At 45.0% G+C, this 16,470-nt stretch overlaps 1 protein-coding gene across 2 annotated transcripts in view; it reads right to left on the reverse strand.

The window, feature by feature from the left end:
* Positions 1-16,470, reverse strand: part of CYTH4 (cytohesin 4) — a 33,715-nt gene that overhangs the window by 8,452 nt on the left and 8,793 nt on the right. The window contains exons 1-4 of one of the 2 annotated variants that reach the window (XM_053978032.1): positions 9,091-9,169; positions 3,680-3,762; positions 595-689; positions 291-357 (exon numbers count right to left, since the gene is read on the reverse strand). In XM_053978032.1, coding sequence (XP_053834007.1) covers positions 291-357; positions 595-689; positions 3,680-3,762; positions 9,091-9,109 — 264 coding nt within the window. In that variant the 5' untranslated portion in view covers positions 9,110-9,169. Of the gene's footprint in view, positions 1-290; positions 358-594; positions 690-3,679; positions 3,763-9,090; positions 9,170-16,470 lie in introns of those variants that run through there. The other variant, XM_053978030.1, reaches the window with a different exon arrangement.

Raw genomic sequence — 16,470 nt, forward strand, 5'->3', positions numbered from 1 at the left:
GCAGTGTTAAACCATCCTCCCTTTACTTCTCTTAGGTTTGGGTTGAATTGTATGGTGTGGCCTCTAAGCCCATGATGGGGGGAAGCAAGACATAAGCTTGATCATATCAGAAGACCTCAGTCCGGGGGAGGGTGGAGGCTGCTCCCAGCAGGGGTCTTTGTGAGGTAGGAACCCATCCCCACAGTCCCCTGCCACAGTTCCTTTGATATCAGTGGCTGCAACTGGAACAGCAGCCAGCAGAGGCTCTTCCTCCCAGCTTTATCCTCACAGGTGAAATTAACAAATCCTACCTTTTCAGGATCCATGTTGAATTTCTTCCGGCCCAGGGACAGAACTTTATCCCTCTGTGACAGCTTGCTGTAAACACAAAAAAGAAGGAAAAGTCATACTTAGAATAAAGGAACATGTAATTTCACTCACAAGGGGAGATATCACAAGGACAGGTGTCTGACTATACAGGAATAATGAGAAATCTAAGAGGCTAGAAGGGCCTCATTTCCCTGCCCTTGTTGTGAACCGAATCTCATCAGTTTTGTTTTTTTTTCAACTTAAAAAGGGAGACTTTGTAAGCACAGGAATAGTCATTCCACTTGCCTGATCTGCTCTCCAGGATTAGTGTCTTGCTTCTCCTCTGCATGTTGGAAACACTCAATCTCTGCAAACACCTCAGCAATCTCCTCCTTCAGCTTCTGTAAAAGAAATATCAGGAAGATGAAGGCAATGGAGGGAAAAACAGCAGACACCCTCTAAGGAAGCATAAGAGTATGTCTAACTTCTTCCCTCAGTCATAGGAATAGGACAGGTCAGGTGGTCATGACCAGCCAAGGATGCTTATGAAATGGGCACTGCTCTGGAACGACTCTGCTGGATTCCAGATGAAAACAACTGGAAAGAGAGACAGAAGGATGTTCTCATGCCTATTGTCAATCAAGACTGGAAAAATCAAGCTTAATCAGTGTGGTGAGTGTCAGAGAACTCACCCCACTGTTGATTCCAGTTCCTCAAAGAATGTCAGATGCAAGAATCCTTCCATTGTGCCCATTCCTTTTGAGCTTTTATTTTGCATAGCCCTGCTACAGATCCAGGAAAGGAGAAGTGGAACTGGTAACTGTGAGATCAATACGAACCTGAAGTGGCTGTACTGTGAAACACAGAATTTTTAATGTACCTGTCATTTAAATACCATTGAGCAGAAAACTCTCTTCAGTTAGAGAGAAAAAAAAAAGAGAGGAAGAGTAAAGGTACAGTAATTACTGCCAGATTTTAAAAAATCAATTGTGGAATTCACTTTCCTTTAGGCCCATAACAGACCGTGGCTGCCTTGGCTGGATATTCTGTGTTACCATGGAAATGAAGGTGTCTATAACTCCTTGTTTCCATCCTGCAGTCATGTTCCACCTTAAAGCCAAAGTGCATCACAGCTCTCTTTTAGGAATCACCCAAATTCTTCCCCATACCAACCAGAACAGGCAAGGGAAGAGGGTTATTTTATGACAGATCCTTTCTCATTAAGGAATGAGGATGTGGATGGAGCACATAATCAGATAGAGAAACTGAATTTCTGCAATATTCCATAACTTAAAAGAGCTTCTGGGTTTCAGTTTTGCTCTGGCCACCTTCTATTGTGCTTCATTGGTCCCCAGAGCTGTGAGTGTTCCTTACTAAGTTTTAGGTGTTGCACAAATGTAACAGAACCATGATCTCAGCTCATGACTTTCAAATGATTATCAATTTTATTATTCTATTCACTGCTGACTTTTGCCAGTGTTACTGGTAAGCCAAGACCCATCCTCTTTTCTCTTCCCCTCCCCTTCCCCCAGATATGCCCCCAAGTCTTTGTGCTTAAGGGTACTGATAGATACCTTTTGAAAAAAAAATCCCCTGGGGAAAATGTCTCTTGTTCTGTGTCACTCTTTTCACCCAAACTCACTCTGCTCCACTGGACATTGTGTACTCCATTGCTTAATGGCTTTGGGTTTTAAAGCATATGTTTGTGCAGTCTAGCAACCTTTCTCTGTCAACAGTGGGCAAAAAATGTAGTATTCCTGTTCAAGCATCCTGCTCTTACAGTGCCCATCGCCTGTTCTGAAAACTGAAGAGAGACAAACACACACAAGCAAATCCCAGGCATGTACATTCATAACCTGTTTTGCAAGGGGGGACAAGAGACCATTCTGGTTTGCAGCAGAGAGAAGAGGTCTGGACGCCTCTCAGAGTCTGTGGTGTCTCTGTGTGTTGGGATGACCCCAAGATTATAAAAGTCCTTGTTTCCCAGCCCGTGCAGCCAAAGGAGGAGTCTGAAATGCATAGGATCAGCTTCTCAAGGTTGTTTATTTTTCCTTATCTATAACATTCTTTCTCTGACCTGCTGAGGTCTCTCTAGCAGGTTGGCCATGGCATTCTGCGTGTTGCCTCAGGTGGTGTTTACATTTTATACTAGAAATTTCGTGTACTATATTTACAATATTGTGCCAATACCTATCATCTGTGTTAGACAGTGTGTCTCTATCTTAAACCAATAGAAAAGTGTCACCATCACACCAAGACATGGAGGACAAGAAGAAGAAGAAGGCTAGGACACGCCCAAATCCCTCTACCTTGTACCCCTGAATCACATTCTAAAAACCCCAAAATTCTACTTTTTCACCCTGTGTCAATTCAGCTACTACACTACTCAAACCCTTGTGGCTTGTAATTCCTCATATAAAGTTGGCAACTTTTCCCACGGGCTAAAATCGAAGCTACAGATGTTTTTGACTTCATGCCAAGGTCTCCGAGCCCCCTGCCAGGGTCTCGAGACAGCCAGGGCAGCCAGAGGGATGTCCTGGACTCCGACAGAAGCCTAAGAAGTAACATGTAGTTTGACTAAATCCCTTATTCCACGCCAGGAAATATTGCAGCTATTCCCTAGGCATCTAGACAGCTTGATGTTGTGGAAAAATCAGTCCAAGTCCAATGATTCAGTGTTATAAGCTCTCTCAAATAAGAAACCACATTTCATGGTAGAGGCACAATGGAATAGAAAGGGCACAGCACCATGCAGGACTGTGATGAAGACTTAGTGACTGATTTTGAATCTGTTACTTTCAGACATTTTAAGAGCTACTCGAGAAATAGTTCAGTCAGCTAAAAGAAAAGAAGGAAAACAAGTTCCAGCCACAGAAACTTGTGTGGAAGGTCCTGCCATGAGACCTCTTTGAAGAGACAGGATCCTTCATGCAGGACTTGCTCGAGGTCCACAAAGCAAACAAAAGTTTGATAAATACAGGGGGATGCTGCAGGTAACTAGGACTGATATTCCATTAGCAGGTAATCAGTAATTAAAAAGAATCATAAATGCTGAGCCAGATGCCTGCCAGTACGACTTAGTGAAGACATTTCTTTACTCCTAAATATACAATACCAGCTCATCATTGCTCATAATCTGACTAGCCTTTTTCAAATATCCCACTGGGGCAGCTGATGATTCCTGCAGCACAGAGTACCACAGGCTGGATGTACCCTGATGGCAAACAGGCCAGGGCAGCCTGAAGTTTAAAACTGAAGTTGGATCATGACTGAGAAAATGCCTCCTTTGCAAGAGCACTTCTGCATGGCCTGGACTGTTATGTGAAAATGCTCCTTAGTGAAGACAGATTTCAGAAGGCTAGGCAGGCACAAGGGACAGGATGGTCCTTACCTTAATGTCATCCAAAAGCTCCTGTTTGTGCTTCCTGATTGTCTCTATTTCAGCCTCTTCAGCCCCACTCAAGCCAGTTGATTCTGAAAGAATAAAGATTCCTGTGAAAACTCTACTGGGGCCAACATATCATGGAAAAAGCTGCCCCAACATCTCAGCACTTACCTTCTCCTGGGGTCATGCCACAGCAACTCTGATTTCTGTGTTTCAGCATCTGTGCTCCCTGCTGTTGCAACCACTGCACCCCACCTTTGCCTTGCAAATGGTTCTCAGCCCAGAGTGTGCAGCACAGACCATACTCCCTCTCCTTGCAGCCAGAGGCTCTCAGCTGACCCTGCAGACACCCACTACTTATTCAGCCAATTCTGCTCACCCTGGGCATGGTGAAGATGTCTCACTAAATGCACTCTGGTCGTTGTTTTGTCAGTCATCTTTAGGTACTGAAAATCTATGACCTAATTACTTCATCTCCATCCAAACCTCACAAGAAAACCACTAGCTGCATGAGTTGATCTGCCATAGCTAGAGTCAGAAATGGCTTAAGAGAGAAAATCAAGGTTTTCAAGTAGGAGGACAGGATCTAGAGGATCTGTGAACAGCAGAAAATGCAGAAATATGAGTAGGCTTCCTTGTAATGTACAGGAACTTAAACAAACAGCAGCAAAGCCAAGGCAACCACAATATGATTCATAAAAGACCTAAAAGAAATGGGGTAACAGTGCTGATGCTAAATATAATCCAGGTGAACGACAGCCTCTTCTGCAAGGAGAATGAGAAGGCTGAGAGCACTGGAGATCACTGGTGAACTTGCAGACAGGGTCTTTGCTGCACCTAAATGCTGCAAGATAAAGCCTCCCCAGGAAGCCAGGTCAAGTCACTGGATGCTCTGCTCCACTGTTTTATAAGACAAAAACCCCTGGGCCTCCAGTCTTCCCAGAAAAAGGGGAAGTAACACCAGCTGCATTGGAAATTCTCTTAGTGTGGACCTCACATGCAAAACAACTGCTACAAATGTGAGTGGAAGAAAAAAAAGGGAAGGAAGCAGCCACAATAGACAGAAGGAAAAGCAACAAGGGCAATGATCTTAGTATGCTTCTTTCCTGTCATGGCCACAACAGCTCAGAAAGATCCAGCTTCCCCAGTCTTAATCTTTCCCCCATCCTCCTGGCTGGTTGGGTTTCCATGTGCTAAGTATGTTCCTGTTACTTTTCTCAGGCTTCAGCCTCTCTCTTGCCACTCTTCCTGATGGTTTCAAGCATCGCATTCCCTGGGGAGAGGCTGCTGAGTCTGTGGGAGTAAAGCACTGGACGAGGAGCCAGCATGAAGCCAGGCTGGGAAGGACCCATGTGCCCTCCCAGCCCTGCAAGCAGCCCTTGTGAAGAGCAGCAAGAAGCTGTCTGATTGATGAAGCCAGTCCAGAGAGAAGGAAAAAGGCATCCAAAAGCTCACAACAGCCAAATCTGTAGGTGAGGGGAAAACCAAAGCAGTCCAGAAGGTTAAAAAAAAAAAAAAAAAAAAAAAAAAAAAAAAAAAAAAAAAAAAAAAACCACAACAAATTAAAAGAAACCACAAAGAAAAACAACCAAAAACATGCAGTAGCTCTGGTACTTGTAAGGTGGCTTGCTGACTTCCCTTTGAATGTCAGCCCTGTGCCTCTGAGCAGTGCCCAGGCCCTTCAGCTTAATTTATGTATCCTGCAGTTGTGGTGTCTGCAGGAGATCAGCTGGCCTCTCAGTCTCTCCAGCTGTATCTCTCTCACTCCTGTCGGGGCTCGTAATTGAGGAATCACTGGGGTGACTCCTTGACAAATTACAACAAAGACCTTTTGTCCTGTGTTCTTTCCACAAAAGCACCATAGAAGGACAGCCCTGAGGAACCTTGCCTTCCCTGCCCCATCAGCAAACTCTTTGGTGTGGCGGGTTGCTTTGCTTTAGTTGTTCTGCGTCTACTAAAGCATCTCAAAGAGTCATGAGGCTCCCAGAGGACGCCCTCTCACCCACACGACCCCCAGCAAGGCTGTAATTAACACAGTCCCCCTTCCTCCTGAACATCTGAAAAGCCCAACTCCCACCTGCCGAGCTGGTCAGAATGAGAAAAGTGTGGGAAGGACTCTGTGTGTGGGGAGGGCAGGGGAGAAAAAGAAGGAGTCATAGAGAAGGGGAAGGAGTCAAGGGGTAAAAAAGTAGGAAAGGGTGACAGAGTTTGGAAAAAAATGGATGGATCAAACTTTTAGGGCAATTTAGACTGGGCTGCAGAGAGGGTCTTTGTCAGGATTCCTATACAGCTTAAGTCCTTGATTGCTTTAGAAAATGGCCCATGCCTTGTCAAAGACCTCAGTACCACCCCAGTTCTACTTCCCTCTAGGACTAGATCAGCACACAGATGAACCATAGCCCTGGTCAGGGTTCTCTGCACAGGGGGAAATTTCACCCTGATGAAGAACTCGCCACAAAAACACCCGCATGTTTCAAAAGGATGCTGTCAGCCCAACCAATACTGAAGTTTTCCAGTTCAGACAAAAAATGGCTAGTATCCTCTCCAGAGAGAATATTAGGTTGTTGCTTGCAATTTATTTTCAGAGAGTAAATGTTGAAAGGCAAGTGCATCAGTATCACATTTGTGGGTCTTACACCTGCCCCTGAGGTTGTTTCCCCACTCTCAGGGCAGACCCACATAGAAAGACCTGCCAGTTCTTCACAAACTCACCAGGACTGTATTTTCAGCGCTGTTACTCAGGACACAGACTTCAATTCCAGTTGTGTGGCTTATGCCTTCAGCCTCCCCACCCAGAGGGCAAGTCAGAGTTGCCCAAACGTCTAGGTACTTGTGTGGCCAGCAGAGAGTTCTGCGTTCACTGGTTTCATCTCCCATTGCAAGGGGCTGTGCTGAACCACCCAGGTGTAAGGCTTTCAGTCCCATGGAAAATTATAGGAATAGGGAGATGGCTTTTGAAGCACAGAGGTAAGTGGGAAGTGACCACCCAGGAGAGCTGGAAGGATGAACTGCAGAAGCAGCAGGGGAAGGTTATGAAGAATGATGGTACCTGTGCCACCAGTGCAGACCCGTGTGTTACACACCCACGGTACCACAGCAAAGGCTCATCAGGCTCATTTGCAAGGCAATGGAGGGCTTTGAGTATTGCTGCTAAACGGTTTGAGCACCTCCACCCACAGCAGCACAAAAGCAAAGCAGCCTGATGGGCAGCTTCTGCCTGAAGGAAGCTCTCTGGCAGAAAAATTTCACCTGAAATTCCTTTTTTTTTTTTTTTTTTATATGGCTGCTGTGTCATCTCCAGTAAAGAGCACCCACCTCCATAGACAGGTACCACTCTAGTAGCAGGGAGATGACAGAGCCTTCCAGTCCTCAATTCCCTCCAGCCATGTGTGTCTCCCTCCTGCAGCATTCCACAGTTCTCTGCCAGCTTGTGTCAGAAGAAATTCAACATAAACCCCAACATGTTTAATTTGCACATTTCAGCTATGGGGGGAAAGCTGGGAAGAAGAATTTATGTCATTTACTGGTCCCCTTCTCTCATGTGACACCTGACATCCATCCTTCAGGATAGCTTTCCATGACTTTTGTCTACAGCTCTTACCCCACACATCCCAGCACAGGGCACCACAGTACCAGTCTGCTCTCCTGTGTGTCACACATCCAGCTCAAGGGCTTGGCACACCAGCTCTGTGCCCTAACTCAGACAATCCTGAGAGGGTTCTGAAGGAAGCTGGAAGAGGACACACACTGCAGGGAGAACCAGCCTCCCTGGGATCAGACAAACAGATCAGGACCATCATGTCTCCAGGTAGGAGTGGCCCCAGAGGAAGATGCACATACACCTCTGACCTTCCAGGACAACCATGCCACAACTGAGCAATTCCAAATGCATTCAGTACTCTAAAGCTCACTGGAAAACTGTTTCTGGTGGCAGCCTTGGTTCCCAAGGGAGTTCAGCATCAAACAAACCCACTTTCTCACCTAGCTGTGGAATGACAGGATGGGATTGAGCAAAAACATCAGTCAGAGCCAGCACATCTCTCCAGGTATTGCCTGTCTGCAGGCTCTGCCTCTACCCAGAATTGAGCAAACCCCCACGGTGCCTGAATAGGATCTCATTGTGCTACTGCAGTGTGTATACCTTCTTGAAAGTATGCTTGCTTGAATGTGTAACTTTCAAGACATAAGTAATGTGGTAACACATAACTTGAGTGAATGACTGTGTTAGATCTTCAGTTAGGAGACCTCTAGTTTCTGTCAAAGGCACACCTCCAAAAAAGATAGCAAAATATGAGTTATCCCTCCTCCTGCCCAGTTTGTCCACAGTTGCTTTCAGGTACTGAGGGCTGCGTGATCAGAAGAGAACCATTTTCACCAACATTCAATACCAGTCAGATGCTGGCAAGAATTCAGCTCCTACAGGTACCATCAATTTCCCTGGCAAGCAAGGCTGGTATGTGGTTTGAGCATGCCCTTTCCTTGGCTACACCTCAGAGCTAAAAAAGTGCACAATAGTTGTTGAAACTGGGCACTGCTTTTTGCTTTCACTCTGTGCTCCATATCCTATACACAAAAGCCTGAGAGGACAGAGTCAGAATGAGAAGAGACATTGCAAGGTGATCCTTTTTCTTCCACTCAGCTCTCCCTCTGACACACTCAGAGCTTCCTCAGCCAGAAGCTGGAAATGTTCAGTCTGGTGGCATTCCTTTCCTTGCTGAATCCCAACCACTTTACCCACCACCTGCCAAAGCAGGAAATAAAACCTAAGATCTCTCTCAGTTCCTCAGATGCGGTTTATTTCCCCTCACCCACATCTGCCCACTGAGACTATTTCAGGACCAGGCAGGCCCACCTGTAGACCACTTGGAGCTTCTAGAACCCTAATACAGTTATTTACCTCTAACATGGCCATAAGCAAGGGAGGCCCCAGCACCAAAAGCCTTGCACAGGTGTTACACTGGGATACCCAACTACATCAGAGGCTCTGCAAAGGCAAGCCAGCTCCTGGGATCTGTAAGGAAACACCACGGAGGAGCTTGCCGGAGTTGAATGAGAGCAGCCAAAGCCTACAATGCTCACCGCAGTGTCACATACACCATTGACACCGAGGAGTCAGTTCCCAGCTCGGCCCAGCATCACTGGCCCAAGGAATCAGAGCAGTAACACTCTCAGCACAAAGGCCATTCAAACCAGTGGGGAAATTTCTCCCAATGGGAAAGGAGAGCAAGTAAAAAGAAACCCATGCCTAATGCTGAAAACTGACAAGCAACTGACTGTACCACCAGGGATCTTCCAGCACGTCATTCCTCCAGCCACAGCATCCACTCCAGCTGCTGGGATTTCATGGTGTGCTCTTCTCCATCAAACTGAGTGCAGAGCCCTCACCCCAAAAAAGACACACAGTGGTTGAGGCTTACCAGCAGGACAAAGGTCCATCCTGAAGAGCACGATATATTTTCAACACAGCCGGTGTTCCTCCTTACATTTGGTTCGTTCAGATGCTTCACAGAACTGAAACAACTTGGAGCCAGTGAACCAGACCGCAGCAGCTTTGGGGGGGCGGGTTTCCCTGTGACTCCTCCTTCCTCTCCTCATCCTCCCCCCAGTCACAATGTCACAAGCTTGTTGCAGTGAAGAAAACTGTTTACATGTTTCCACGAGCCAAACGAGGCTCATTGCCTACTTTTAAATGCAAATTCACAAATGCATCTCCATCCCAGCAGATTTTTGGGAATTTTTATTTGAGGAGACTAAAATGAGTGGTGAGAGGCTTTTGCCTGAGATACTCAAAGGAGAGAGAGGGAAAAAGGAAGTTCTTGATTCAGAAAACCCATCTGATTGGGGAAGTGGTTTCATTTTAAAGGAAGATTCTTCCTGTGTAAATTCAGCTGCAGAGTGGGTTGGGGGCAGGGATGGGAATGAAGGCTCCAGAACTGGAGGAGGGTTGATGGAGGGCAAGGATAAAGTTGTCAGACTCTTCTGCCTCACTCAATGCTCAGTGTAACTTAAAGTCTTGCTCCTTTTCCCCCCCCAATAACAAAGTGTTTTTCATGTGAAACCTTGTAAGTAAGGATAGAGTGAATTAAGAAGAAATGCAGTCCTCTCTCAGATTTAGCAATATTCCTGATGGTGATAGACCTGGAATTAGCAGCCATTCAGGAACGGGAATGAAATCTTGAAATCAGAGGACAGAGCTGAACAAACACTCCTGAAAGGAGATTCTGTCAATCGAAAATGAAATTGAAAAATCCAGAAAATTTAAAGTGGAGTGACTACAACTGAGATGAAATTGAGTGTAGGGAAATAGACCAAAACGTGCCAAAATTATTCCCTTTGAAATACCTAAAATAAAGAAAAAAAGGTTAAAAAAAGAGACAGAAGAGAAACAGAAAAAAAAAAGAAATAGAAAAAAAACAACAACAACAAAAAAGAAGAGCCAGTGGGATGCCCTGAAGTGCAGGAACATGGACCAAAGTTTGCCCAATTGATCCTCATTGAAATTGCAAGATTTCATTCCCTTCCCTGAAAGGAATTCTTCCTTTTGAGAAAGGGAATGAAATCTTGAAATCGGAGGACAGAGCTGAACAAATACTCCAGAAAGGAGATACTGTCAATCAAAAATTAAATTGAAAAATCCAGAAAATTTGAAATGGAGTGACTACAACCAATGGTACTGAGATGAAATTGAGTGTAGGGAAATGGAGCAAAACGTGCCAAACTTATTCCCTTTGAAATCCCTAAAATCAGGAAAGAAAGGTAAACAAAGACACAGAACAGAAATAGAAAAATTGAAATAAAAAAATTTTAAAAACCCCATGATAAGATGTGAAAACAAGAAAAGCCTGTGGGATGATCTGTTAATTTTGTCCTCTGATCTCAAGATTTGATTCCCTTTCCTGAAAGGGAAAGGGAATGAACAAAGTGGAACAAACACTCCCAAAAGGAGATCTTGTCAATCAAAAAAAATAAAATTAAAAATCCAGAAAAAATGAAATTGAATGATTACAACAGATCATACCAAGATGAAATAGACCAAAATTTTCCAAAATTATTCCCTGATTCAGTCCCTTGCTCTAGGGCCATTTACATCTAGCCTCAGAAAAAAAGAAACAGATTGCCCTCCTTTCCTCCCAGTGTCTCGTACTTGCTTTAAGCTGTGATTATGCTGAAAGTTCAGTGCTGTTTTTGGATGAACCTCCAGTGAAGAGTGGGAGATATCCCCAGCTTATACATGTCAAGTAGTGGCAGAAATCCAGAATGAATTTACACAGGCAGCTGTAGGCAGGGTCACAACCTGTGAGCCTTAGGAAGACTTGGTGGTATGCATTTAGGACTCACTTTCTATAGCCAGTTTAAGCATTTACTAAGAAGCAGCTAGAAACTTGGGAGTGAAAAAAGAGGAAGGGAGTGAGCTACATGAATGCAAACTTATTTCCAGCTGTTACACCCATGTCTTCACTCAGATCTTCATTACACAAAATGTCCACACCTAAAAGCTATCATAGGCCTGCACTTGGGTCACAAATTGTCAATATGCAAACTGAATTTCTGTCTTGAGATTCTGGGCTGCATAAGTGGAGAATTCACTGCTCCACAACCTAGGCCAGAGCCCCCAGTTTCTTCCCTGGAGCTGGTTCTGGTGTATAACCTCCAGTCCTTCCTTCCATCACTCTTTTCTACAAAAAAGTAGTTTCAGCAGTACTGCAGCTAACATCAAGACATGTCAACCTAAAGTACTCACTAGAAAGATGTGACCTTGTCACAGCATATGTCACAGGTGAGATGGCCACAATACACAGAGTAACACCATACAATTTCAGAAAGCATCAACCCACACTGACTAACATCAGCTCTCTTCAGAAGGCTGTAAACATCTGCCTAACTTGTTCTTTAGCCCAAACTTTTATACCCCTCATGTTCATGCACTGCACCTGTGTGCCCTCTGTTCCCTTTGGTGATTGGTCAGTGCACCCGGGCACCCCAAGTCTCATTGCTTTCAGTGCTGCTCACCTGCTTTTCACAGCTGTAGCCCATTAGGGATGAGGCTCAGCCGCAGCCCCACTCCCAGTCACCACAAACTGTGTGCCTACATGATCTTGCCTGCCACAAAGGTAGGAGACAGATACAGGCAGCTTGATCAGGGCTGCTCTTACACACCTGTGTGAGCAGGTCAAACCACAAAGACCTGTAAACACCAAAATGGAAATCACTGTATACACTGCAGAAGTACTTTCAGCCGCTCCAGCAGAGTACAAAACCTGGCCCTGTGTCTCTCCTCCATACTTCCTTCATCTTTTAGCTCCTAGATGGTTCTTTCTCAAAGGTTTTCCTGCCTGTCTGTCGGAATGCCTGAATGCCCTGTTTGGAGACCTTGCTCCTATTTCAGTTCAATGATCACCTCCACTACTTGCATTCTTCCGGGTCTGGTAGCCTTGCTTGTAACATTTGATGGACCTTAAATGCTTTCAGTTATTTCAGCCAGAGGAGTCTGAGTGGGGAATGCACTGATAAAAACCTGCATGAGTCTATGTCATGTGAAAACAAAGCACCTGTGAGATGTTTTCTCATGAGGGTACACAACAGACAGGATCATATAAGTAAACTAACCCTAGAGCATCTCCCATTCTTTCCAAAGTTCAGGGAAAGTATGCCTCTCTGTTGTGGTCCCTAGTCCTCCACTAATTCTCACTATGGACAAACTACTTCAGTTCTAGGCTTACCCTGGAGCAATACAACCCGTTCCTCTCCTGAGGAAACCTAGAACTAGTTGAGAAGTCAGTCTACTTGAGCATCCCAGACAGGCAATACAGGTCTGTAGTCAGTTCAGATGGATACCAGCACTACCCCAGCCAGCAATGTGTCAGAAAATGCCCTTACAGTGTCACATGTTCTGGGGTCATGGCATGAAAAGACCGTGAATGGAGTACAAAACAGAACTTTCATTATTTCAAGTAAAAAAGGCAGGGGGACAATACCCAAAGGAAGACACGGTGACAGAGAGGAAGGCAGGAAGGAAGGAAATAAATGAAAATTAATTATGCCCTTGGGATATAGGATCAAATGTATCCTAGGGAAAACAAGGTTTAAATGCTGTATGGTGTGGTCAGAGTTGCCCATAGCCAGTGGCTCAGAGCATGTGGGTTCTCCCACAGGTGTTGTCAGCAAGGCCAGTGTGTGCAAAGGGGGTATCCAGGCTGGTCCACTGTTCTCACCTCATCAAGCATGGGCAGATTAGGCAGGCTGCTGTGGATCAGTACTCCAGGCATTACTCCCTGTGCCTCCTGTGCAATGGACCAGATTTTCTCCCCAGATGCTCCCTGACTGCACACAAAAACTTAAATTTGAGATGGAAATATCTGTTGTTCTGGTGGTCATGATGGAAAATATCAAACCAATAATGTGCGTGCACTTTTCAGCTGCTTGGTACAGGCTTAAAATAATTGTGTAAATAAAAAGGACATATAACTATTTCCTACTGCTTTCAAGGGGATAAAGGCAGGGGCAAAGTGCCATGTATCTCTCTGTGCTGAACATGTCAACTGTATTCCCAAAATTCTCCACAGAGCGACAATGTACAGGTCTGTTCAAATTCAATAGCCCCTTCAGGAGGCTTGGGCTGCCATTCAGTTTAGGCTTAAGGACTGGAGTCTATTTTAAAGGTAGAAAAATGGTGATTATAAAAGGCCATAGGCAAGAAGAAACCCTCTTATAAAGATTACAGAGGGGTCACTTAGAGTCTGATAAACTTGAATGAAGAGCCAGAGGGATTTTTTTGTTTTGTTTTGTTTTTGTTTTTTTGGTTTTTTTTTGTTTTTTTGTTAGACTTGAAAGTGCAGCAAGATTGAAGCTTTATGCCTTTGAAATAAAATGGTGGAAGGGAAACACAAGATTTTACTTTGGCAGTTCAGGAAATATTAGTCTTGTAAAACAGAGTAGCTATAGATTTTCTTAGTACTCTAAAGAGCTCTTTTCACTTCCCTGGTGCAGCCTTCCTAGAAGACATCATCTCTTACGAGTAAAGATATGTATTAGATCTGTATTTATGAAACACAGTGTATCTACCATCTGATAACATACAGAGAGTGCTAGCAGGGAGGGGAATCAAGTCATGCAGCTGAATTTACACACATTATCTTTAGTCCCTGTTACCTTCCTCCTACAACAGGCAGGTGAAAAATGTTGTTCAACTGTCTAAGCATCTTGTGAGAAAGAATGCACAGTCAGATATTGATCTGTATTTATTGCCATTAAAGTGGCACACTCCTATCAGCAAGATGGGCGTTGTCACTGGCTGATAGTAAAATTTCTCTGGGAATGGAAACTCACATCAACATCACTGGGGACCTGCAGAAGTACAGAGAAGCAGATAAGGCCAAGCCACAAAACCCCAGTAAGACAGTGTCTGTGAACAACTTCTCGACTGAAGGAAGTACAAATATGATACAACCATCACAAAGAACATGAAGCCCAAAGGTTTGTGCCAGGCTCTTCTGCTTACCCAGATCCATAAGGGAAAGAAAAGATGAAGATGAGGAGGAGGTGAACCCCTTTCAGTGCTCCGGGTAGGAAGATGGCAGCAGAACTGCCGTTTTGGCCCAAAGTGGAAAGGCTGAGAGCAGTCACACTCAGAAGACAGAGAAGCCTCCATGACACAAGGTCAGGAATGGGCCACCTGCCTCTGATTGCAGTAGGGCTGGTCTCCAGAACAGCCCATGAGTGCAAAACTAAGTAAGCACTTTTGCAAGTTGAGTTGCTTATGATGGATGTAAATAGCTTCAGTGTCATCAGTGAGGCTGGATTGGAAACTCCGTTCTTTTTCTAAGGTTTTGTTTGATAGAACAAATTTAGGCTGGAGAAGAGGGCCCCATCAGAAAACAGACCCTGTATGAAACAACTCCATAGCCTCTCTAAGAGGGACTGCAGAACATCATTGCCCACTTCAGTTATGATCTGAACTCTTAAGTCAAGACAGGCTTTTCAAGCAACTGTGGCAGTCTGAGAAACCGCAGCAGTGACGGGGGGAGGGGAAGCAGCAACGGGGAGGAGTGGGAATTTTGGAAAAGAGAAGCAGCAAAGCAAGAACTAAAAGCAGGAGACAGATGATATGAAGCTGTGTCGAAGGGGAAGTGGGAAGGTACAAAAGGAGAATATAGGAAGGGGGAACAGTTTGCAGTCCAGTCAGGCTGAAGCAAATTAATGTTTACCCTGATGAGCACCCAATGCACAGAGAAAAATTCTCATGGCCACTCAGGACTGCCTGAGAGAGAGGTTACATCAAAAAAAAAAATCCAGGGGGATGAGAAGACATGCTGTGACTGTGTCCTGTGTGTGCAAAGAAATGAGCACTGTGCTGCCTCCATGAAAGAGTTCTCCCTGCTATTCTGTCTGTGCTCAAGGACAAACCTCTTGCTCCACTCCTGCCCTCCTGTACAGGGCTGTGATGTGCAAGCACCATTTCTGAAAGAGCCCCCTTACTTTTATTCCATCATCCTTGAGGAGGCAAAACACCACAGAAAGAGAGGGAGAGATAGGTGGTCCTTACTGCTTTGGATCCTTGATGGGGAAAAGCAGTATCATGCATTTCATCCTTGCTCTGCAGTCTCACATGGGTGCCATGCAAACCCAGCACATCCAGGTTGCTCTGAGGTGACCCAGCTCAGGATCCTGAAAGCCTCCCAGAACAAAAGTGTCTCACTGAGCAATTAATTCCCTTTAGCATCTCCCTCAAACTCAGCAAAGGGAACAAGAAACCACAGATGTATGCCCTGATGCACATGCAGAAGGAAACTCATGTCAAGAGCACCTCTTGGTGGTGTGAGAGGACATCAGAGCAGCAGCAACACATCTGTATATGCTCAGTCCAGGTTTATGAGCCTGTTTCCTGCAGGTTCCTTCCTTTTCCTGCAGCATGTACAAATGAAAGATATTAATGCAGCAGGTGCCAATTGTTCTTGGAGTGATTACTGTATGTGTTATTTGAGTGTAATATCCCATTATTAAATAATCCGATTTAAATGTGATGGAAAGAAACATCCTGAAATCTTTTTTGTAGATCCCTGTTGTCCCTCTACAGAGATGCTGGCGGAGGAAGGATGTTTATAGATTCACAGCACAGACTTCTGACTGGACAAGAACTGACTGTCCACTGCAGTTGCAGGGAATTATCTTGCAAAAGTAACTTGCCCAGAAATGGGCTCTTAACAGGACTTCATAGCTCATTGCTGGACATGCAGATTTACAGTGTCTTTGACATCAGGCCCACCTGTATGTGGGTTCTCCACAACAATCCCTCTTCCCTGACCAATTAAACTGGTCTTCTTCACTGGTCCATTCCACACTGCCAGTCCCACAAGCCCATATGCCAGACTACCAAGACAAAAACAAACACCGGTATTCAGGTGTTCAGTAGGTCAGTGGTCCTTATTCATCCCTGCCACCAGGTCCTAGAATGGCTTTTGTCTTTCCACCAGTAGCATTATCTAGAGCCTGATACACCTGCCTTCTAACTGAGTTCATGTATTCTGTGCCTGCCTGTCCTTTCCAGCTCCCCTCTGTAAAAGCCTTTGTCCCTCTCTCTTATGTCCTTCTCTGACCTGGATTCCTGTGTGCCATTCCTGCTCTCACTTGCAGAGATGTCAGAGGGTTTCCTTCCTCCCCTTTCCCTACCACCCACAGAGGGAACACCTTGTACAGCTGCTCATTTTGTACTTCTGAAATAGCGGCAAGACTTGGAAACATTCCATGGTTGAAGATTTCTGGGCTGTAGCTAGCACTGAGTAACAGCTGGGAGTGCTCTC

Source organism: Vidua macroura, chromosome 5 (genome assembly GCF_024509145.1).
Source record: "Vidua macroura isolate BioBank_ID:100142 chromosome 5, ASM2450914v1, whole genome shotgun sequence".
Taxonomy (NCBI): domain Eukaryota; kingdom Metazoa; phylum Chordata; class Aves; order Passeriformes; family Viduidae; genus Vidua; species Vidua macroura.